We start from the raw sequence: 25,076 nt of genomic DNA, 5'->3' as shown, positions 1-25,076 counted from the left end.
TTTATGTAGGACAGACAGCCTGTGTCCTGTATGCGGGAGCATTTGCACAAGACTGTCTGTATGTATTTGTAGGCTACAACATGATTGTGTAAGAAATGTAGCCCATGGAAATTCATATTTATCTCCATCAGTAGGAATTTATCAGCATGCCAGAAGCTAAGACTATTATTATCAAAGCAGGGATTTGTACTTGTTCTGCCACTACCAGTAAATCATGGCCAGGTGGATTAGGGTGCACGTCCTCACCTATCCTGTAGAGGGTGCTGTTGCATACGTCCACCTCCCAGTAGAACTGACCCCTGATGATGACCACGTCCCCACACACCTGAGGGAGGGGATGGGGGGCAGACTCCTGGGATTCAGTGCTTGTTACTGACCCTGTGACCCTGTTTCCATGATGGCGAGAGGGTAGTGGCGGAGGGCTTGGTCCGTGGAACGTCACAGTGAGAGAAGAGGTGGAGAGATGGAGGGATGGAGCAGCAGCAGAGGGGTCCAGGGTGAACGTCAGACCTGGGAAGGGAGAGATGAAGACGAAAGAGCAGGTGAAACCTGATTTCCTCTAACCAGGGGCATTGTAATTAATGACATTTGTATTTTTACTCGTCTTCTACACAGTATATCAAGATATCCTTGGATAAAGAGTCTTGCATTGGACTCACTGACCTGAGACAGACTGTTCCATCTCCTCCTCTCGTAGATCTATAGTTCCCTCCAGTGGTGAGCCTGCATCCATGGATACGCAGAGAGAAAAGAGACCGTTAAAACAGACACAACACAGTTGGCGCCATTTAAAGCCTTACTCAGTAAAGCATGTAGGGAAGTAAGCCTGCCAGATTCTCCTTAACCCACTTCATTCTCCCTTTCCCATGAGGCCTGACGGTATTCAGAGGAACTAGAGGCCCAACACCGTGAAGAGTAACAGCAACAACAATAACAACTGCCTGGCATGTCTCCCAGTTTTAACCGTGAGCTCACAAAATGTGTCTAACCTAGACTAACTGCCAAGGTGCCATTTCACTCACCATATGCAGAAGTGATCTGGTCCGTGACATCCTCTTTGTCTCTGCCGAATGGATTCCTCTGCATGTGGGATTAGTGGAGGTGGGGTGGGAAGGAATGGGAAGATGTATTAGGGAGGCTTAAGTCACTGGGTCACTTGGAAGGGGTGACCTGTATCCATCCAAAGATTGAATAGGGCAATGGGAGAAGATTGTGCATCCATAAGGCTAGTGTGCCTCTCACTTGTCTAAAACAAAGATGAAATAAGCCTACCTATCCAACATGAAAAGAAAAGAACAAGCTTAGTTACCTGTGAGAAGGCCTTCATCCCTTCTTCCGCCTGGTCCCCAGCACTACTGGCTGTCCACCCAGGGGTCAGGGTGGGGTCGGGGGGCAGGCAACAGGTGGCAGAAGCCCACTCCCAGCATGGCAGCTCCACAGGGTGGCGACAGCAAGGGCACAGCACGGCACACACAGGCGTACTGGTAGAGCGGTGGTGGGCAGAATAGGTGCCACCACGGGAAGCATGGGACACACCGTCCCCTTCCTCATCCAGTACACATTGCCCTGCCCCCTCTCCACATCGCCCTGCCCCCTCTCCACCTCCTACACAGCGCCCACACAGGGTATGGGAGCATGGTAGGAGAAGGGCAACGTCAAAACCACGCCTACAGGACGGGCATAGAGAAGATTTAGCCAAATCATGATGACCCTCCTCTTCTCCCTTCTCTTCCTCTTCTTGTTGCGCCTCTTTTCCCTCCTCTTCTTCCTCACCCTGCTGATTGTCAATCTTTTGTTGTGTTCCGTCAAGACGGGGTGGTGTCCTACGCATTATTGGCAGATGAAAAGTTGAGTTGAATGCATTTATAGCTCAATATCATATCACATTTGTCAAATTTATTTTGCCTTCACCAAAGCAAAGGTCAGCATAGTGAACCTGTCTCTACAGTCGACATGTACTGTCGACAATTCAGTAGTAAGGGGGCCATCCCTGAATTAAGTCTTTAACCATTACAGTATTCCGAGAGCCTTTCCTTGGTCAACACAAAGGACACATGCTCTCCTATCTTCCTTAGAAATACACAATGAGGAGAGATCCCCCACTGTACAAAGATATCCTTTTCTAGTAGATTTCAAAAGAGATTTTTCCTCAACAGGTCACAAAGATATCCAACTCTGGTAAATCAAAGATCCTCTTCTTTGACAGATCAAAGATGTCCCCCACACAGATGGATGATGGATGACACAGTAGGCTGCATTCACACGGAGTGAGATGTTAGAGCTAGACATATTTCTGTCCTTTTCTTCTGCCTCACTTTTGCTGTTCTATCTATCTCCCTATGCTGATGTTGAGCATGCTGTGCTACGTAGGTTGGCAAGACAGACAGAGGAAAAGAAAAGAAATGAAACAGAGAAAGAGAAAGGCAAATAGGAGAAAGAGAGAGAGAGAGCAACAGCCAGAGAAGAGAGCAGCCTTTTATTAGACACTCATTGCTTGCCGTTGCCATGGTGATGGCCTTCCATAAAGACGTCAGTAAAGCCGGCCCACTGAATGAAGACACACACACACACACACACACACACACACACACACACACACACACACACACACACACGCACACACGCACACACACACACTAGTGATTAATGTAATGGTCACACGCAGACACTCATAGACACTAATTTGTCATGCAAACCTTTTCCTTTCTGGTTCCCTCTCTCCGTGTCTCCTCCTGTAATACGTAGATTATCTGAAAGGGTTTTCGCTACATGATGTGAATTTAAAGATCTGCTCCAGCTCTATCACCGTGGTTACACTTTCTGTCTGTCTCCATATGGGCTGGTGGGGCCATTGTTCCCCGGGCCACTCTACAACACCAGGGCCAGGTTGTGGTCAGCTAAAAATGGGCTTCTGGGGTGAAAGGGTGCAGGACGGAGGAGGGGTAGGAAGTAGGAGGAGGAAAGAGGGGAAGCAGGAGGATAAAGAGGGAGCTCAGTTGGTATAGCATGGCGCTTGCAACACCAACATAGTGGATTTGATTTCCGGGACCACCTGTAAGTAAAAATATATGCCCCTATTTGGATAAAAGTGTTTGCAAAATGGTATATATTATTATATATACTGTATATTATAGGATGACTACTGCGGCTGGGCAGAGAGGTAGGGGACTTATCTCTCCACTGAACTATTTCTAGTGTCTTTCACTCTAAACACCAAGCACGGCTTTTAATCCAATCTTGATATCAGCATAATTCACAGTGTGTGTGGCAGGAGTTGGAGTGGATAATGTAAACGGCATGAGAGTGCTCAGTGCTGACCAAACCTGCACGCAGTATGCATGTCCAAAGGCCATTTCTTAGCAAGCAAAATCCAGTGTGGTAGATTAGGCAATAGCCTCTATACATCCAGATACATTATCAATATCCCAGGGATTAGATTATCTATTAACCAATGAAAGGAAATTGAGTTTGCCTAGGCCTACTCACAGGCATAATGACAATGTAGAAAATAAGAGATTATCAAACGATACTCATATTATTTGATCTTCTTTGAGTTAAAAGACAACCGGTTTGTCTTGTTCTATTCAGATTTGTTTTCCTGTATCCCGTTTCATACCACTTTTGGGAGAGTTCTCAGGGGGACAATTGTTTCTCTTATGTTCCCACTGTAGACAGTGTCGCAAACGCCTATGATTCCCCTCCTGGAATAAATGGAACATGGGGACGAGCACCATGGAAGAAAAGGCTGCTATTGAGGGGCGTCATACGCACAAGAGTGAGTTATGGCTTTAAGCAGTGGGTATCCAACTGCGCTTTGCAATAGGCCTATATAAGATACTAATACACATGCAATGTGAATTATTTATGTTTTTGTTATCAGTGTGGTTTATTAGACCCCTCAAGTGATGATATATTAGTAGAATAAGTATATGCATGGTGAAAATATGTATGCTTTACTGAAAATGTGACACACTAACATAACATGTGACATACAAAGGGGAATTGTGTGCATTATTCATTGATATGCATTTCTTTAAGATGTTATTGGAATACACTACATTAGCAAAAGTATGTGGACACTTGCTGGTCGAACGTCTCATTCCAAAATCATGGGCATTAATATGGAGTTGGTCCCCCCCTCTGCTGCTATAACAGCCTCCATTCTTCTGGGAAGGATTTCCACTAGCTGTTGGAACATTGCTGCGGGGACGGGCTTCCATTCAGCCAAAAGAGCATTAGTGAGGTCGGCACTGATGTTGGCCGATTAGGCCTGGCTTGCAGTCGGTGTTCCAATTCATCCCAAAGGTGTTCGATGGGGTTATCAGGGCTCTGTGCAGGCCAGTCAAGTTCTTCCACACCGATCTCGATGAACCATTTCTGTATGGACCTTGCTTTGTGCACGTGGGTATTGTCACGCTGAAACAGGAAAGGGCCTTCCCCCAACTGTTGCCACAGAATCGTCTTGAATGTCATTGTATGCTGTAGCGTTAAAATTTCCATTCACTGGAACTAAGGGGTCTAGCCCGAACCATGAACAACAGCCCCAGACCATTATTCTTCCTCCACCAATCTTTACAGTTGGCACTATGCATTCGGGCAGATAGCGTTCTCCTGGCATCCGCCAAACCCAGATTCGTCCTAAGGACTGCCAGATGGTGAAGGGTGATTCATCACTCCAGAGAATGTGTTTCCACTGCTCCAGAGTCCAATGGCGGAAAGCTTTACACCTCTCCAGCTGACGCTTGGCATTGCGAATGGTGATCTTAGGCTTGTGTGCGGCTGTTCGGCCATGGAAACCCATTTAATAAAGCTCCTGATGAAAAGTTCTTGTGTTGATGTTGCTTCCAGAGGCAGTTTGGAACTCGGTAGCCAGTGTTGCAACCGAAGACAGACGATTTTACGCGCTACTCGGTTCAGTTCTGTGGGCTTGGATGGCCTATCACTTAACAGCTGAACAGGTTGCTCCTGGACATTTCCACTTAACAATAACAGCACTTACAGTTGACCAGGGCAGCTCTAGCGAGGCAGAAATTTGACAAACTGATTTTTGGGAAAGGTGGCATCCTATGACTGTGCCATGTAGAAAGCCACTGAGCTATTCAGTAAGGCCTATCTACTGACAATGTTTGTCTATGGAGATCGCATGGCTGCGTGCTTGATTTTATACACCTGTCAGAAACGAGTGTGGCTGAAATAGCCGAATCTACTAATTTGAAGGGGCGTCCACATACTTTTGTATCTATATTGTGTGTCTTTTAAAATGTACCCCAATACATATTTTAGGCATCTGAATGATGATCTTTCGTTTGTGCAAAACAATAAACATTTTTAAGGAGAAATATACACATCAGTTTAATAGTAAATATTCTATTGGGCCTATCCTTTTAAGATCATACATAGAAATATCATGTTTAGACTTGCCCAATAGAATTTTGAACTTTGATTTTATATATGGAAGATAAGATATCTGTTATGGTCTTTTGTTGGACCACAGGGAAATCAGAGAATGGAAATTGACATTATTTTTGTTATTGAGCAGAACTTGTTGAAGCAGCTCAGTTCACCAGAAGACTGTTGGGTAATCTATGGACAGTAATAAAACAATGCCTTTTCTCAAGAAGATAACACTTGGCTTGGCTCCTGTGTTAAAAGAGTTTCAAAAAAGTCCCAAAGAAACACCCTGTGTAAGAGACATTAGGCGGAAACATATTGTGTGAATGTGGTCAAATCTACCTCTTTTAGAGCCACTAAACGAACTGGTGGAGAAACAGAGGCCATCTTGGTTTTAGTCTGGGACACATTCACCATTGTAATCCTAAACCTAAATAATCTCTGCTCTTCACTCCTTTAGGACTTCTACTCCTGCTGTTGCTCGTGGTTTCTTCTAAGGTACCCAACGTCCAGACGAGATCAATCGACTTTGTGTGAGACACACACGACTGGAGAAACATGAACAACATGAAGGACCTGGAAGTTGCCATGGTGAGAAACAGACTTACACATTCTGTGTATCTTATCTGTTTTACATACACTGAACACAAATATAAATGCAACATGCAACAATTTCAAAGATTTTTCAGAGATGTGGTTCATATGGGAAACATCAGTCAATTGAATTAAATTCATTAGGCCCTAATCTATAGATTTCACTTGACTGGGAAGACAGATATGCATCTGTTGGTCACAGATACTGTGACTTAAAAATATAGGCCTCACAATTGGCCTCAGGATCTCGTCACAGTATTTTTGTGCATTCAAATTGCCATCAATAAAATGCAACTGTGTTCGTTGTCGTAGCTTATGCCTGCCCATACCATAACCCCACTGCCACCATGGGGCTACTCTGTTCACAATGTTGACATCAGCAAACCGCTCGCCCACACGCCATACACATGGTTTGCGGTTGTGAGGCCGGTTGGACGTACTGCCAAACGATGTTGGAGGTGGCTTATGGTAGAGAAATTAACATTCAATTCTCTGGTAATAGCTCTGGTGGACATTCTTGCAGTCAGCATGCCAATTGCACACTCCCTCAAAACATGAGACATTTGTGGCATTGTGTTTTGTGACAAAACTGCACATTTTTAGAGTGGCCTTTTATTGTCCCTTATATTGTCCCCATGTGTAATGATCATGCTCTTTAATCAGCTTCTTGATATGCCGCACCTGTCAGGTGGATAGATTATCTTGACAAAGGAGAAATGCTCACTCAAATTTGTGCACAAAATTTGAGAGAAATAAGCTTTTTGTGCATATGGAACTTTTCTGGGATCTTTTATTTCAGTTTATGAAACATGTTGCATTTATATTTTGGTTCAGTGTATCTTTACCATTTCTTTGATCCATCCAGATTGCCTGTAGTGGTTCAGACCAACTCCACTCCTCCCTTCAGCTACCCTGTGTCAGAATTCTAAAGGCATCCTGGGATCAGAAATCCCAAAATCTAATTGATACATTCAAAGTTTTAAATTGATTGCGCGTTTGTCTCAGTCTTTGTGTGTGTGCGTGTGTGTGTGCATCCCTAGCTACAACAGAAGCGTGCTGAGGTGAGAAGGGCTCTGGGGGTATTGTTGGACAGTGTGGGGAGAATGAGGACACACACCAAACTCAGCTGTCAGTTATCTTTGCTGGAGAGACTAGAGCATGGAATCACAAACTACCTGCACATAGTCACCAACCTGGACATCACGGTGAGATGGAGCACGCACACACACACACATTAATTCTTGCCAGCCCTCTCTCTCTTGTCCTCTCTCCTATTCTCCCCTCACAAATACTTGACTGTGTGTCTGTTGGTCCACAGGATGACTTGACAGACTCAGATCCAGACCCAGGCTGTCCCAGCCAGCAGAGCCAGAGTCTGACCCAAGTGACCCAGCTGTATGGCAGGGTGCTCCGGGGGAAGCTAGAGTGGCTCTCAATGGACCTCAGAGACAGCTATGTGGACCAGAGAGGATAACCTGGGATTTCTTCTATCTTTTATCAATGCTGAACTGAATGAAGAATCTAGGGTGACCAGAAGACTGCACTAGCACTTCCTGGTGGAAGCTGTCTGTACAACATGGCAGTGTTTTGCTGCCGCCTGGATTTATTGATGGAGTTACAGAGCCCTCTTCTGGTGATATACAGCATGGCATGGTGTGGCACTCGTTGAGGAAATAGGTGGGATCTGAGTAGGCTACAAATGGCTGCTATCAGAAGCAGGCACTGTCAGAGTCCAATAACCAGACCAAAGAGACTGGACCTATGCTCTTATTAGATATGACAATTCTAAAGACTGGAAGAACACTTGCTACATTATTTTCTCAAATGGGAATATCCACAGAGTAAAGGTAGCCATACTATGCATGGATTTCCACAGCCATGTCAGGAGGGAAAGAAACATCCATGGTGGAAATATAGTTGGTTAAAATCGATTACTGCACTGGTTGGAAGAGGAATATTCATCAAAGCCATACTTTTGAAGAATGACTGGTTTGGAAAAAGTTGAGCCAAAAAACAATGAAAATGTCAAGAGGGAGAAAGTGTATTCTATATGTAGCCTCTCTCTTTGGGAATATGATGTATATGATTGATATTAAAGTGCCCATGTCAACAAACACTGATATTTTATATTGGAACAATATTTGCTCATATTTCTGTATTTGCTTAAAATTTTAAATGTGCACAATATGGTCTATATTATGAAGTTTTATAACAAAATGAAATCATTGATAAAGTGCATTCCATTAAAGGCCCAGTGCAGTAATCATTCAGTTTTTCTTGTGTTTTGTGTCATTTTGTACAACAGATGACGAAACTAACACTGTAAAAGTGTGAAAAAACATGATCAGTATTATTTCCTGATAGTTGCTGGTTGAAAATACAATCGACACAGTAACTTCTAATCAGTAGGTTTGAGAAGGGTGCAATTGTGGCCAGCAATTCGGGGCGTTGCTGCATGTGGGCATTCTTGCATCTGCAGGAACCCCTCTTTATACTTCTATTGGTACATTTTTAAGCTAAGACTCCGCTACACAGTCAGGAGGTGGGGGCACTCCAGTACAGTAGCTGGCGGTAATCAGTGGTGTAGTGGAGGGTATATACCCACTTTTTTGGTGGGAATTGCATATATTAACTTCTTAATCCTCACGATGCGTATCAAAGTAGTGTAGTGGAGGTATACACTGTATCAACTAAGGCTGATGCAACTGATAAGAAGGTTTAGTTTAAACTATTATTTCTTCACATTTTCACTGCAGCACTGTGCACACGGCGGTAGGCCTATGCGCAAATGTTCCAATTTGTGTGAAAACACCATTCTAAAATGTGCACCACACGTGAGTGGTTTCATGGACAGAGATGGAAATATCTGTTTGAAATTTAGAAAGAGGGGAGATCTAAAGATGCAACAACTCATGGGTTGCAGATTTGATTTAAACTTTACTTTAACAGGTAAGACATATTGAGACCTAGGTCTCTTTTCAAATGTGCCCAGTATGATAGAGCATAAATATACACAATATTATATTATATATATAAATAATATATATATATATATATATATATATATTATATATATATAAAATCAGCAAAAAAATAAACCCCTTTTTCAGGACCTTGTCTTTCAAAGATAATTCGTAAAAATCTAAATAGCTTCACAGATCTTCATTGTAAAGGGTTTAAACACTGTTTCAGATGCTTGTTCAATGAACCATGAACAAATAATGAACATGCACGTCTAAAACAGCACTACAGGGAGACAGGATGGATAGCTGATCGTTCTCGCAGTGGCAGACCACGTGTAACAAGTACAGGATAACAACTGCCTGAGTTACTCCAGGAACACACAATCCCTCCATCAGTGCTCAGACTGTCCGCAATAGGCTGAGAGAGGCTGGACTGAGGGCTTGTAGGCCTGTTGTAAGGCAGGTCCTCACCAGACATCACTGGCAACAACGACGCCTATGGGCACAAACTAATCGTCGCTGGACCAGTCAGGCAGGACAGGCAAAAAGTGTTCACTGACGGGTCACGGTTTTGTCTCACCAGGGGTGATGGTCTGATGCGCGTTTATCGTCGAAGGAATGATCGTTACGCCTGTACTCTGGAGCGGGATCGTTTTGGAGGTGGAGGGTCCGTCATGGTCTGGGGCGGTGTGTCACAGCATCATCGGCCTGAGCTTGTTGTCATTGCAGGCAATCTCAACGCTGTGCATTACAGGGAAGACATCCTCCTTCCTCATGTGGTGCCCTTCCTGCAGGCTCATCCTGACATGACCCTCCAGCATGACAATGCCACCAGCCATACTGCTCATTCTGTGTGTGAATTCCTGCAAGTCAGGAATGTCAATGTTCTGCCATGGCCAGCAAAGAGCCCGGATCTCAATCCCATTGAGCACGTCTGGGACCTGTTGGATCAGAGGTTGAGGACTAGGGCCATTCCCCCCAGAAATGTCTGGGAACTTGCAGGTGCCTTGGTGGAAGAGTGGGGTAACATCTCAGAACTTGCAAATCTGGTGCAGTCCATGAGGAGGAGATGCACTGCAGTACTTAATGCAGCTGGTGGCCACAGCAGATACTGACTGTTACTTCTGATTTTGACCTCCCTTTGTTCAGGGACACATTATTCAATTTCGTTAGTCACATGTCTGTGGAACTTGTTCAGTTCATGTCTCAGTTGTTGAATCTTGTTATGTTCATACAAATATTTACACATGAAAATAAAAGCAGTTGACAGTGAGAGGACATTTCCTTTTTTGCTGAGTTTATATATATATATATATATATATATACAGTACCGTTCAAAAGTTTGGGGTCACGTAGAAATGTCCTTGTTTTTGAAAGAAAAGCAAACATTTTTTGTGCATTAAAATAACATCAAATTGATCAGAAATACAGTGTTGACATTGTTCATTTTGTAAACAACTATTGTAGCTGGAAACAGCTGATTTTTAATGGAATATCTACATAGGTGTACAGAGGCCCATTATCAGCAACCATCACTCCTGTATTCCAATGGCATGTTGAGTTAGCTAATCCAAGTTTATCATTTTAAAAGGTAAATTGATAATTAGAAAACCCTTTTACAATTATGTTGTCACATCTGAAAACTGTTGTTCTGATTATTATTATTATATATATTTTTTGATGTCACCTTTATTTAACCAGGAGAGCCAGTTGAGAACAAGTTCTCATTTACAATTGCGACCTGACCAAGATAAAGCAAAGCAGTGGGACAAAAAACACACAGAGTTACACATATACAAACGTACAGTCAATAACACAAAAGAAAATGAAAATAGAAACATCCATGTACAGTGTGTGTGAATGTAGAAGAGTAAGGAGGTAGGCAAAAATAGGATAATAAGAAAATAATTACAATTCAGGATTAATACTGGAGTGGTAGATGTGCAGATGATGATGTGCAAGTAGAGATACTGGGGTGCAAAAGAGCAAGAGGGTAAGTGAGGTAGTCGGTGTGCTATTTACAGATAGGCTGTGTACAGGTACAGTAAGCTGCTCTGACAGTTGATGCTTAAAGTTAGAGAGGGAGATATTTTTTGAAAAGCTCTGTTTACATATGAATCTTAATGTTAATATATTATAACATGAATGAAAATGACATATATATGGATGTTGCCAAAAAAAAAAGATTGTTAAATGTTGAATTAATATGGAAATGACTAAAAGTAACTCCACTTCATGTAACTGTTATTTAGAGATTTTTGCAATTTGTTCCAGTCATTGACAGCAAAGGACTGGAAGGAAAGGTGGCCAAAGGAAGTGTTGGCTTTGGGGATGACCAGTGCAATATACCTGCTGGAGCGCGTGCTATGGGTGGGTGTTGCTATGGTGACCAGTGAGCTGAGATAAGGCGGGGCTTTACCTTGCAAAGAATTATAGATGACCTGGAGCCAGTGGGTTTGGCGACGGATATGTAGTGAGGGACAGTATACAGGTCGCAGTGGTGGGAAGTATATGGGGCTTTGGTGATAAAACGGATGGTCATTTTTTTTATTTGTAATTTTTACCCCCTTTCTCTCCCCAATTTCGTGGTATCCAATTGTTAGTAGCTACTATCTACCATCGCTACAACTCCCGTACGGGCTCGGGAGAGACGAAGGTTGAAAGTCATGCGTCCTCCGATACACAACCCAACCAAGCCACACTGCAACTTAACACAGCGCGCATCCAACCCGGAAGCCAGCCGCACCAATGTGTCGAAGGAAACACCATGCACCTGGCAACCTTGGCTAGCGTGCACTGCACCCGGCCTGCCACAGGAGTCGCTGGTGCACGATGAGACAAGGATATCCCTACCGGCCAAACCCTCCCTAACCCGGACGACGCTATGCCAATTGTGCGTCGCCCCACGGACCTCCCGGTCGCGGCCAGTTACGACAGAGCCTGGTTTCCAAGTCACCCGGGAGGCTACATCCAGTTTTCTGAGTGTTGGGGGTTGGGGGCTATTTTGTAAATGACATCGCCAAAGTCAAGGATCGGTAGGATAGTTATACAAGGGTATGTTTGGCGGCATGAGTGAAGACGGTTTTGTTGCGAAGTAGGAAGCCAATTCTAGATTTCATTTTGGATTGGAGATGCTTAATGTGAGTCTGGAAGGAGAGTTTACAGTCTAACCAGACACCTAGAAGCAATAAGAAGCAATACAACTGGCCTTCTTTAGACTAGTTGAGTATTTGGAGCATCAGCATTTGTGTGTTCGAGTACAGGCTCAAAATTGCCTGAAACAAAGATCTTTCTTCTGAAACTCGTCAGTCTATTCTTTTCTGAGAAATGAAGGCTATTCCATGTGAGAAATTGCCAAGAATCTAACAAGAATAGAAAGAGCAGTGGGAGGCCCTGGTGCACAACTGAGCAAGAGGACAAGTACATTAGAGTGTCTAGTTGGAGAAACAGACGCCTCACAAGTCCTAACAAGTCCTAAACTGGCAGCTTGCAAAGAAAAAGTAATCTCAGACTGGCCAATAAAAAGAAACGATTAAGATGGGCTAAAGAATATAGACGCTGGACAGAGGAACTCTGCCTAAAAGGCTAGCATCCCGGAGTCGCCTCTTCTCTGTTGACGAAGAGACTGGTGTGATGTTGTGTTAAAATGGTGCCGGAAGAAATGGCAGCAGTTTTATGGTCGCCCAACCAATTGTGCTATTATGTGTTTTTTTTACGTTATTTGTAACTTATTTTGTACATAATGTTTCTGCAACCGTATCTTTCGGCAGAAAAGAGCTTCTGGATATCAGGACAGCGATCATTCACCTCGGATTAGACAAAGATTTTTCTACAACAAGCAAGAATCACATGATATTCTCCAAACACCCGGCAGGGTCGACATCCCCGTTATTTGCAAGAGGAAGCGACGGGTACAGAGGACAAAGACCCAGATGCCTCGTCAGGGACCTGCAGAAGACGAGTGGGAAAGCTGCCGTTACCGTCAATACTACTAGCCAACGTGCAATCATTGGACAATAAATTAGACGAGGTATGATCACGAATATCCTACCAACGGGACATCAAAACTGTAATATCCTGTTTCACGGAATCATGGCTGAATGATGACATGGATATTCAGCTAGCGGGATATACACTGCACCGGCAAGATAGAACAGCACACTCCGGTAAGACGAGGGGAGGCGGTCTGTGCATATTTGTAAACAATAGCTGGTGCACGAAATCTAAGGAAGTCTCTAGATTTTGCTCGCCTGAAGTAAAGAATATTGTGATAAATTGCAGGCCACACTACTTGCCTAGAGAGTTTTCAGCTATACTTTTCGTAGCTGTTTATTTACTACCACAGACAGATGCTGGCACTAAGACCGCACTCAGTCAGCTGTATAAGGAAATAAGCAAACAGGAAACCACTCACCCAGAGGCGGCTCTCCTAGTGGCCAGAGATTTTAATGCAGGGAAACTTAAATCAGTTCTACCAAATTTCTATCAACATGTTAAATGTGCAGCCAGAGGGGGAAAAAAAATAGCACCTGTACTCCACACACACAGAGACACGTACAAATCTCTCTCTCGCCTTCCATTTGGTAGATCCGACCACAACTCTATCCTCCTGATTCCTGCTTACAAGCAAACATTCAAGCAGGAAGCACCAGTGACTCAGTCTATAAAAAAGTGGTCAGATGAAGCGGATGATAAACTACAGGACTTTTTTACTATCACAGTGGAACATGTTCCGGGATTCTTCTGATGACATTGAGGAGTACACCACATCAGTCACTGGCTTTATCAATAAGTGCATCGAGGACGTCGTCCCCACAGTGACTATACGTACATACCCCAACCAGAAGCCATGGATTACAGGCAACATTCGCACTGAGCTAAAGGGTAGAGCTGCCGGTTTCAAGGTGCGGGACTCCTGCTATTACTAATGCTGCAGAAATGTGCTTGAAAGCACTCTCCAGATCCATCAGATGTTGTGATCACAATATAATAGCCATATCGAGGAAAACCAAAGTTCCAAAGGCTGGACCTAAAATAGTGTATAAGAGGTCACACAATAAGTTTTGCAGTGATTCATATGTTGTTGATGTAAAGAATATTTGTTGGTCCATGGTGTGTAACAAGGAGCAAACAGACGCTTGACACATTTACGAAATTGCTTATTCCAGTAACTAAGAAAATGACTGCAAACACTTAAATCCTTGTGGATTGATGAGGAATTGAAAAAGTGTATGGTTGAGAGGGATGAGGGAAAAGGAATGGTAAATAAGCACAACCGATTGGCAAATGTACTGCAAATTGAGAACTCGTGACTAAACTGAAAAATAAACTACACTATGAAACACAGATAAATGACATAAAAAGAATGACAGTAAAAAGCTTTAATGATTTTTTAAATTGGCAAGATTAGCGAACTTAGGCATGACATGCCAGCAACAAAATGCTGACACGACACATCCAAGTTTAACTGACCAAATTATGAAAGACAAGAAATGCAATTTTGAATTCCGCAAAGTGAGTGTGGAAGAGGTGAAAAAATGATTGTTGTTTATCAACAATGACAAATCACCGGAGTCTGACAACTAGGATGGAAAATAACTGAGGATAATAGTGGATGATATTGCTACTCCTATTTGCCATATCTTCAATTTAAGCCTACTAGAAAATCTGTGCCCTCAGGCCTGGAGGAAAGAAAAAGTCATTCCGCTACCTAAGAATAGTAAAGCCCCCTTTACTGGCTCAAATAGCTGACAAAGCAGCCTATTACCAACCCTTAGTAAATTTTTGTGAAAAAATTTGTGTTTGACCAGACACAATGCTATTTTACAGTAAACAAATTGACAACTGACTTTCAGCACGCTTATAGGGAAGGAACTTCAATAAGCACAACACTTGCACAAATGACTGATGATTGGCTGAGAGAAATTTATGATAAAAAGATTGTGGGTGCTATTTTGACTTCAGTGACGCTTTTGACATAATCGATCATAGTCTGCCCCTGGAAAAACGTATGTGTTATGGCTTCACACCTCCTGCTATATTGTGGATAAAGAGTTACTTGTCTAACAGAACACAGAGGGTGTTCTTTAATGGAAGCCTCTCCAACATAATCCAGGTAGAATCAGGAATTCCCCAGGGCAGCTGTCTAGGACCCTTACTTTTTTCAATCTTTACTAACAACATGCCACTGGCTTTGAGTAAAGTGTGTCTATGTATACAGATGACGCAACACTATACACGTCAGCTACTACAGAGAATGAAATGACTGCAACACTTAACAAAGATCTGCAATTAGTTTCAGAATGGGAGGCAAAGGAATAAGGTAGTCATAAATATTTTAAAACTAAAAGCATTGTATATGGGACAAATCATTCACTAAACCCTGAACCTCAACTAAATCTTGTAATGAATAATGTGGACATTGAGCAAGTTGAGGTGACTAAACTGCTTGGAGTAACCCTGAATTGTAAACTGTCATGGTCAAAACATATTGATACAACCGGAGCGGAGATGCGGAGAAGTCTGTCCATAATAAAGCACTGCTCTGTCTTCTTAACAGCAACAAGGCAGGTCCTACAGGCTTTAGTTTTGTTGCACCTGGACTACTGTTCAGTCATGTGGTCAGGTGCCACAAAGAGGGACTTATGAAAATTGCAATTGGCTCAGAACATGGCAGCACGGCTGGCCCTTGGACGTACACTGAGAGCAAACATTAATCATATGTGTGTCAATCTCTCCTGGCTCAAAGGAGAGATTGACTTCATCCCTAAATGTATTTTTGAGAGGTATTGACATGTTGAAAGAACAGAGCTGTCTGTTTAAACGACTAGAACACAGCTCAGGCACCCATGCATACCCCACAAGACATGCCACCAGAGGTCTCTTCACAGTCCCCAAGTCCAGAACAGACTATGGGAGGCGCACATTACTACAGCCATTAGTACTGTACATGGAACTCTATTCCACATCAGGTAACTGATGCAGGCAGTAGAATCAGATTAGAACATTTATAAAAATACACTATGGAACAGCGGGGACTGTGAAGCAACTCAAACATAGGCGCAGACACATGCATACACACACATTGTCACAGAGCCTGGAGTGGTGGGTGCGGAGTCAAGCGCAGAGAGCAGAGGATAATGGAGGAAACCGGACTTTATTGCGGCATCCAACACTAACGCCCAAAACAACAGGCGAATATCAAAAAAAATTCCAACCCGACACAGGGCACAAACAGACAAGAACACTACACGCAACAATCTCAACTAACAGAAAACAAGCCTGCACAAAAACAGGTGGGCCTAACAGGCTTAAATAGGCCTGAATCAAAACTAAAACAAGAGACAGGTGTAACCAATAAGACAGAAAGGAAAAGGGGATTGGTGGCAGCTAGTAGACCGGCGACGACGACAGCCGAGCGCCGCCCGAACAGGCAGGGGAGCCACTTTTGGTGGAAGTCGTGACACACATGTTAACATACGCACTATACACACACGTACACATGGATTTTGTGTTGCATACATGTGGTAGTGGAGTAGGGGCCTGAGAGCACACACTTAGTGTGTTGTGAAATCTGTTATGAATGTATTGTAATGATTTTAAAATGGTATAACTGCCTTAATTTTGCCGGATCCTAGGAAGAGTATGAGTTTTTTTTTGCAGACCCTAGGAAGAGTATGAAAGTTTTCATAGCCAATCATTCAGAGTTAGAGATAGCAGGTGCGGTAGACAGAAAGAGTCCTAAACAGCAGGTCCGGGACAAGGTAGCATGTCCAGTGTACAGGTCAGGGTTCCATAGCCGCAGGCAGAACAGTTGAAACTGGAGCAGCAGCATGACCAAGTGGACTGGGGACAGCAAGGAGTCATCAGGCCAGGTAGTCCTGAGGCATGGTCCTAGGGCTCAGGTCCTCCGAGAGAAGAGAGTGAGAAAGAGAGAGAGAAGGAGAAAGAGAGATAAAGAGAGAGAATTAGAGGGAGCATACTTAAATTCACACAGTACACCGGATAAGACAGGAGAAACACTCCAGATATAATAAACTGACCCTAGCCCCCCGACACATAAACTATTGCAGCATAAATACTAGAGGCTGAGACAGGAGGGTTCGGAAGACACTGTGGACCTGCCCGACGATACCCCCGGACAGGGCCAAACAGACAGGATATAGCCTCATCCACTTTGCCAAAGCACAGAGGGATATCTTCAACCCCCAACCTACTACCCTGAGACAAGGCCGGGTATAGACCACGAAGATCTCCCCCACGACACAAGCCCGAGGGGGGCGCCAACCCGAAGATCACGTCAGTGACTCAACCCACTCAAGTGATGCACCTCTCGAGGGACGGCATGGAAGAGCACCAGTAAGCCAGAGAATCCCAGTGGCGAGAGGGGAACCGGCCAGCCAGAGACAGCAAGGGCAGTTCGTCATTCCAGTGCCTTTCCGTTCACCTTCACACCCCTGGGCCAGACTACACTCAATCATAGGATCTACTGAAGAGATGAGTCTTCAATAAAGACTTAAAGGTTGAGACCGAGTCTACGTCTCTGTGGAGTGTACGGCTTAAAGTGGTCCAATAGACAGATACTCCAATCTCTGCTGTGGAGCTTTGCAGCTCCTTCAGGGTTATCTTTGGTCTCTTTGTTGCCTCTATGATTAATGCCCTCCTTGCCAGGTTTATTGTGGTGCCATATTCTTTCCATTTTTTAATAATGGATTTAATGGTGCTCTGTGAGATGTTCAAAGTTTATAATGTTTTTTATAACCCAACCCTGATCTGTACTTCTCCACAACTTTGTCCCTGACCTGTTTGGAAAGCTCCTTAGTCTTCATGGCGCCGCTTGCTTGGTGGTGCCCCTTGCTTAGTGGTTTTGCAGACTCTGGAGCCTTTCAGAACAGGTGTATATATACTGAGATCATGTGACAGATGACACTTAGATTGCACACAGGTCCACCTGTGTGCAATCTAACTAATTATGTCACTTCTGAAGGTAATTGGTTGCACCAGATCCTATGTACGTACGGGCTTCATAGCAAAGGGGGTGAATATATATGCACACACACCACTTTTCAGTTTTTTATTTTTGAGCATTTAAAAAAAATTCACTTCACCAATTTGGACTATTTTGTGTTTGTCCATTACATGAAAATCCAATAAAAATCCATTTCAATTACAGGTTGTAATGCAACAAAATAGGAAAAAAGCCAAGGAGGTGAATACTTTTGCAAGGCACTGTAATCCAGTTTAGGAAGTAAGCTACTAATGTTCAGATGCCAGTCTTTTACAATGTTTAGCCCTTTCCTGCAGTCAAATGACCTAGTGGCCTCATGAGTGGAATGTTATTAATATTTTTCATAATTCCATAATAAATCAGCGTTCTTTTTTTAAAACCTGCAGAAAATGCGGTGTTTCTATGTCAAATGATGATGTATAGAACATGTAATATTGGGATGCAAATTCTAAATTGAATACATTTCAACTCTATATCTGACATCATGCTGGTGTCTTTTTCTTAAGCCCATAACCATGTGTGTGAGGTATGTACATTTCTTTCAAAGTAGATTTGTAGAAGACTACCAACAAACACTGTGTGACCCTGACTTAGCCCACTGAGTATCCAACTCAAACAAGCTACGTTCAAAAGGCAGTTGAAGGCCCTGTCTGATGGTTGATATTAATATAGTGGCTATACGATTGCATAGAACTGCACCATTTATTCTATCCCTATTAGTAATATAGGAAAGGGTAGAAATTGGAATTGCTTTTCAAGGTTAGCGCCATAGGCCTCAGTCAATATGAGGAATGCACAGAATAATTTAAATTTAACTAGGCAAGTCAGTTAGGAACAAATTCTTACTTATAATGATGTCCTACCAGGGAACAGTGGGTTAACTGCCTTGTTCAGGGGCAGAAAAACAGTTTTGTTTTTTTACCTTGTCAGCTCAGGGATTCGATCCAGCAACCTTTCAGATACTGGCCCAACGCTCTAACCACGAGGCTACCTGCCACCACTTTAACCAATGATGGAATGTTATAAACTGACTTACATGGGCCCTCTACATGATTTGAAAACTGAGGGGATAATCAAGTTTATGGAATTCAAATTGAAATAAAACAGACCACGGTGGCCTTCTCTTTTGGGCTAACAATAGCAGATATAATAGTGGAGTTCAAACTAATGGATACATGATTACAACTGACAACACCTCTGGCAGTATTGATAACAGTTTGACGATAACGCTTAGAAAGGATGGGAGGTATTACCTGATTGGGTCTCTGTGGGAGTCCAGGCTCCTAGATGGTTTGAGTGGAGTCCATCTCTGTAGAGCATTTTTTGTTTCCAAAAGGTGACTAAATTATCAGTAAAAGTTATGCCAACCGAGTGGTAATAGTCATTAAGCCATATATGAAGTGTTAAGAGCCTGCTGAACCTTTCACAGCCGCGACCCAGCGACGACACAGGGCCAGAGATAATTTCTTGCAGATGTAAGAGAAGAAATCCGTACTGCCCTGCCCACTTCACTGTTGCGCCAAGCAGAGGAAACTGCAGTTCTGAAATACATCAAAAAGCGTGAAGACTTCTGCCTGAAGTCCATAAACACCGCAGCATACAAGTATGCTGGCAAGAGGATCCTGTCTGGTGCGGAGATCTACAAGGCCTATGGCGTCATCACAACAGTGTCTCGCCACCTTGGCCTGGATGAGGGCAAGGTTCTTGGCAGTCTGGCGAAGTACACTTCCAAGCAAGGGCTTTGGGATGGAGATGCAATATGGCAGTCGTTCCAACATATCTCATCAGCCACCTGGTGGAAGGGACTTTGTGGATCTGAGGCTCTTTCCCCTATTACCTCCATCATCCTCCAAATCCCACCAACGTCAGCCGCCTCAGAGCGCAACTGGTCCTTGTTTGGGAACACACACAACAAAGAACACAACAAGCTGACCAATACTAGGGTTGAAAAATTATTGGCCATACAGGCAAATTTGAGGCTTTTTGAGCCTGATATTGAGCCTGATATTGAGCCTTCCTCAACAAGGTTGGAAGTGACAGTGAAGATGAGGCCTCAGAGTCTGATGTTCAAGAGGTGGACATTGAGGAGGTCCAGGGAGAAGACATGGAAGCCTGAGAGGAAGACAACCAAAGCTTTAGTTCCTGGACTAGCATTTTACAGATGTATGTTGAAAACGTTTTTTGGAAGATGCGGTGGATCATTGGGAATCATTCAATGTTCCCTTTCTTTTGTTGTTCGGTAAAATCATCCCATGTGAAGAGTCAACTCATTTAATTAAAGTTAAATTCGTAACTACATTTTTTTTTCTATTGGAAGGATTTAATAATTTGCAATTTGTCTAATTATGATACAGCAAAAGGTTTATGTTTCTGTCTCCATATGATATGGCAAATATTTCCAAAGCAAAAAACATCTACTTTAAATGGTATTAATATTAATTTGCATATATTGCCATTAATTCCCATATATTCTTGTTAATTCCCATATATTCCCGTTAATTCCAATGGAAAGTTTCCGCCTCTAAATATTCTTCAAAATGTGCAACCCTAGCAATAACACAAGAATAACCCTCATAAAAATGTTTCAAGACAGTTTCATACTTCTAAATGTCTTGAAGGATGAAACTACATGAGTTTTCATAGCCTACTGTTATATTACACAAAGACAAACCCAGTTGGTCAGATGATGATCATTTTTCTCTGGAGGATGCAAAGCACACATTGAGCAGTCTTGCTTCGCATTGAAGACTGGAAAAAAAGAGGACCACATTTTTATGCATTGTTGACACATTTAAAGACTCTTTCTGGAACCCATAGTTCTAAAGGTTGTGCTTCAAAGATAAAATATGTCCCTCACAGTTGCATACTACATTGTTCTCTCACTGTGCTTTACCCCCTTCCCACACCCTGTAGCAAAGGGTTTCCCAAAGCTCGTCTTTCTGCTGTACACAACTCATTGGAGCCTAAAGTTTACCTCGAAAACACAGAGTCAACCTTGTTGTAAGCTACTGTAAGTCTGAATTTCCCTCCTTTTTTCTGTATTTCCTGTTAGCCTAATGCAGAATAAAAATAACATCTCCTCCTAATGGCTAAGACATAAAAACAGCAAGGTTCCATGAGATCACCATGTGGGATTTAGAAATATATGTAACATGAATTACAATAACTACAGTAGGTACATCAAACCTACAGCAAAGTACATTAAACATCCCAAAATGTATTTTCCAGTATCAGTATTTCCTTTTTCATGCTTTATTCCTGAAGTAATGGATTCAACTGTTCAACACTTACAGCCAAAAGTTTAATACCCCGTATTCCCAGAACACATTCTGGAAAGTCTATAGATTCAGTGGTCACTTTATTAGGTACAACCCCCCTTGCATCTGGAACAGCATGAATTCAAAAAAGTTTATGAAACTGGGAAAGGAGAAGGAGTGTATTTAAGTCTAGTTTAAGTCTTATTTAAGTCTAGTTTGAGTTTATTACAGTCAGTACAAGCTGAGTGTTGGAATGATTAAAAAAAACAGTTTTGGAACCTTTCTGAGTTACCATCACAGACTGTGCTGTCATTTTGCATATTCTAAATTTCAAACAAACAGTAACAGAATACCTGAATACTTCTTAGCATTCTTTAGTTTCTAGCAAGCCAAGCCCACTGGACTTGATGTATGTAGGAGCAGTTTATTTTTGTGAATGAGGTGGTGAACTTAATAAAGTGGCAACTAAGTGTAGATATCACAAACAACTCCTTTTGAGCAGTGTCTGTCTGTTATAAGTTTCATCAATGGGTATAATGGTAAATCTGATCCCCAAGGTCCTCATAGGCTCACTTGGATATATATATATATATTCAAACCAAGCTGCTTACCTATTGCAGATTCAGTCTTCACAGCCTGGTGCAGGTCAACAATTTTGCTTCTGGTGTCCTTTGACAGCTCTTTGGTCTTGGCCATAGTGGAGTTTGGTGTGTGACTGTTAGAGGTTGTGGACAGGTGTCTTTTATACTGATAACAAGCTCAAACAGGTGCCATTAATACAGGTAACGAGTGGAGGACAGAGGAGCCTCTTAAAGAAGAAGTTACAGGTCTATGAGAGCCAGGAGTCTTGCTTGTTTGTAGGTGACCAAATACTTATTTTCCACCATAATTTGCAAATAAATTCATTAAAAATCCTACAATGTGATTTTCTGGAATTTTTTAGTGTACCTATGATGAAAATTACAGGCCTCTCTCATCTTTTTAAGTGGGAGAACTTGCACAATTGGTGGCTGACTAAATACTTTTTTTTGCCCCACTGTACATATGAAACTAGGACATTAAAACACTGCCAGAATTCTTTCATCCACATCCATTCACATAAAATATGTATTTTAAAGTATAAATACCTTTCTAAGACAACGCTCTTTCTGGACGTTTTAAAAGGTTTGCAAATAGATCTTTCTGCAAGTAAGGTGAATTGAAAGGAATTTGGTAATACCTATGTAGGTGATGTAGTTTCTACACTGGTATAATGGGTATAATGTGTGGTAGTTGCACACCTCCCTGCTGAATTATGGTGATTTTGGCCAGTTTATATTTTTTTCATGATCTTTTGTGAAACAAATTCTCAGGTAGGCTTTGTGCTAGCAGTTTAAGAGAGAAAGAGATCAAAGTGCATAGGGACAGCCTTGTTGAAGTGTATTTCTATAAAATCAAAACTGGAATTTGTCCTCAAAACAAAGGTTGTAAAAGTATGCAAGACATTTATAAAATAAATCATACTTAGGTTTATGTTTCTGTGACAAACAGTGAATTAGTTATTGATTTATACCGCTTTAAATGGTATTTTAGAGATGTTATGTATTTCTATCAAGTCAAAACTGGAATTTCTACTAAAAAACGTTGTAAAAGTATGCTAGACATTTATAGAATAAATCATACCTAGTTTGATGATTCTGTGACAAACTATTAATTAGTTATTCATTTGTATATGGCTTTTGGCGAATGTCTGATGAATGTCTGTTGAATGTCCGAATGTGTGAATATAAAACCAATTTTACCTCGGTCTGGTACCTTAACAGGGAGCCATCAAGCCGCCTGTATTGCTGGCCTTGCCTGCTTTTTGGAAAGTCTGAGCCTTGGTCGGAAGGTGGGTACAGTGACCTAAAGAACATCAATCGTTTAACTAAAATATTGCTTTATTATTCATAGATTTTAGATGTGTAGATTTTTTTGTAAACATTTTTGCAAAATGCTAAATATCCATTGTTTAGTTAGAATGGAATGTTCATGTCCTGTGATGTCCTGTGATATGTGGTTTTCTCACCTAGCTGTCGTAAGATCGCTCTGCATCTGCAAAATGACTAAAATGTAGAATGTAAATGTTTTACATAAAGATGTATTGAATATTTTTTTTAACCCACTAATTTCTAACTTGTCTCATTGCTGCAACTCCCCAACGGGCTCGGGAGGTGAAGATCAAGTCATACGTCCTCCTAAACATGAACCACCTTACCATGCTTCTTAACACCCGCCCACTTAACCCGGAAGCCAGCTGCTCCAATGTGTCGGAGGAAACAATTGACAACTGAAGTCAGCCTGCAGGTGCCCGACCCACCACAAGGAGTCACTGGAGTGCAATGAGCCAAGTAAAGCCCCCCCGGCCAAGTCCTCCCCTAACCCGGGCGATGCTGGGCCAATTGTGCGCCACCCTATGGGACTCACGGTCACGGACGGTTGTGATACAGCCTGGATACGAACCAGGGACTGCAGTGACGCCTTTTGCAAAAAAACATGATTATTTGTCTCTCTGAAATGAAACCATCAAGTGATATATTTTAAACAAATACAGTATATGCCTGTCATTGAACAACCCCATGCCATGATTAGATCATGTAAAAACACATCTCTTTAATAATTTCTTCAAACAATAAAAGCTAATTTACCAACATTTCTGAAAATTTATAAATAGAGTTTTGGAATGAACTCTTAAAATAGATTGTTTACAAACAATAGAGAAAAACAAGCATAGATTTTTGGTTTTGATGGGGTTACAGCTGAATTAAAACGTATAAAACATGTATAAGTTAGACTATATTCCTGAAGAATCAATGTCTATATATCATTAATTTAAAAGTCTAAAAATGGATGTAGCAATCGCAGATTGCCCCTTCAAAAGACAATATTAAAAAAAGGTGTCTAGGGTAAATTTCTGCAACTTCAGATGTTCATAATTTTCATAGATAAGAAGGATGTGTCTAGCTTTGAAATGTCGGTTTATTTAATGCATGTCAAACATCAGGCTACAAGATAGGCGTGCACCGATGTGCATATCCATGAGTGTACGGCATTGGAAAATAGAACTCATTTCACGAGGCAGAACTTCCTGAATAGTTCTGACAAAAAGGATCTCTTGTTGTCCCTGTGTTGTTGTTTATGAGGTAACTTTCCCGACTATCCTCCGGCAGTGTCCTGTAACAGGTAGAGAGTGACGTAAGAAAACCGTAAATTTATTTATAACCTCAGCGCTCCGTGGCGCGTGCATCAGATGCTCCGGTGATGGCTGAGCTGGAGTCGCTGCATTTCTCCGTGGGTATCCTCGGGATCTCCGGCGGTAAGTCCAGATGAACATTTTGAATTCTGACTGATCATTTCTATTTCCAATACTTTTTTATAGCCTTAAGCCGTCTAAAGAAGTAGTCCTGTATTGCGATATATTATTGAGTTTATTGAGCTATGAGAAGTTTATCATAAAACAATACCTAGCATGGATAACCAACTATTGACGACTTCATAATAGTTCATTGATCGACAATCGAATCACATTCGATAAGAAAAGGAGTGGGAACTTTTATTTGTTGTTATTTTTGGTTTTATTTATCCTAATATGTCTCATATTGTGATCACACATTTTTTTGTGAAGGTTTATATAGTCGCTGTCTGATGAACTCCGTTGTTGCAATTCTATTTTTTGTACATTTATTTGAAGTAACTCAACTCAATGTACTCTGAACATTTCATGACTCTAGGACCAAGAACATTTATTCAAAATAGTGGCATGTTTGTTATTGGGAAAATATGGAGGGAAAAAAATCCTACAAAGTTTCTGTTTTGGAAATACGAGGTTTTCATCAGACAGCGACG

At 42.1% G+C, this 25,076-nt stretch overlaps 1 protein-coding gene and 1 pseudogene across 1 annotated transcript in view; one reads left to right on the top strand and one right to left on the bottom strand.

Annotated features, from left to right (window-relative positions):
• Positions 1 to 850: 850 nt before the first annotated feature.
• On the bottom strand, positions 851 to 1,863 carry LOC139385754 (uncharacterized; annotated as a pseudogene).
• Positions 1,864 to 15,617: 13,754 nt separating this feature from the next.
• Positions 15,618 to 25,076, top strand: part of LOC139385753 (uncharacterized) — a 39,259-nt gene continuing 29,800 nt past the window's right edge. Inside the window, exons 1-4 of the mRNA XM_071131018.1 lie at positions 15,618 to 15,642; positions 19,483 to 19,675; positions 19,982 to 20,118; positions 24,481 to 24,546. Coding sequence (XP_070987119.1) covers positions 15,618 to 15,642; positions 19,483 to 19,675; positions 19,982 to 20,118; positions 24,481 to 24,546 — 421 coding nt within the window. The remainder of the gene's footprint in view (positions 15,643 to 19,482; positions 19,676 to 19,981; positions 20,119 to 24,480; positions 24,547 to 25,076) is intronic.

The sequence above is a fragment of the Oncorhynchus clarkii genome, chromosome 27 (genome assembly GCF_045791955.1).
Source record: "Oncorhynchus clarkii lewisi isolate Uvic-CL-2024 chromosome 27, UVic_Ocla_1.0, whole genome shotgun sequence".
Taxonomy (NCBI): Eukaryota; Metazoa; Chordata; class Actinopteri; order Salmoniformes; family Salmonidae; genus Oncorhynchus; species Oncorhynchus clarkii.
Note: the sequence above shows the minus strand (reverse complement) of the source record. Positions and strands in the feature narration are given on the sequence as shown.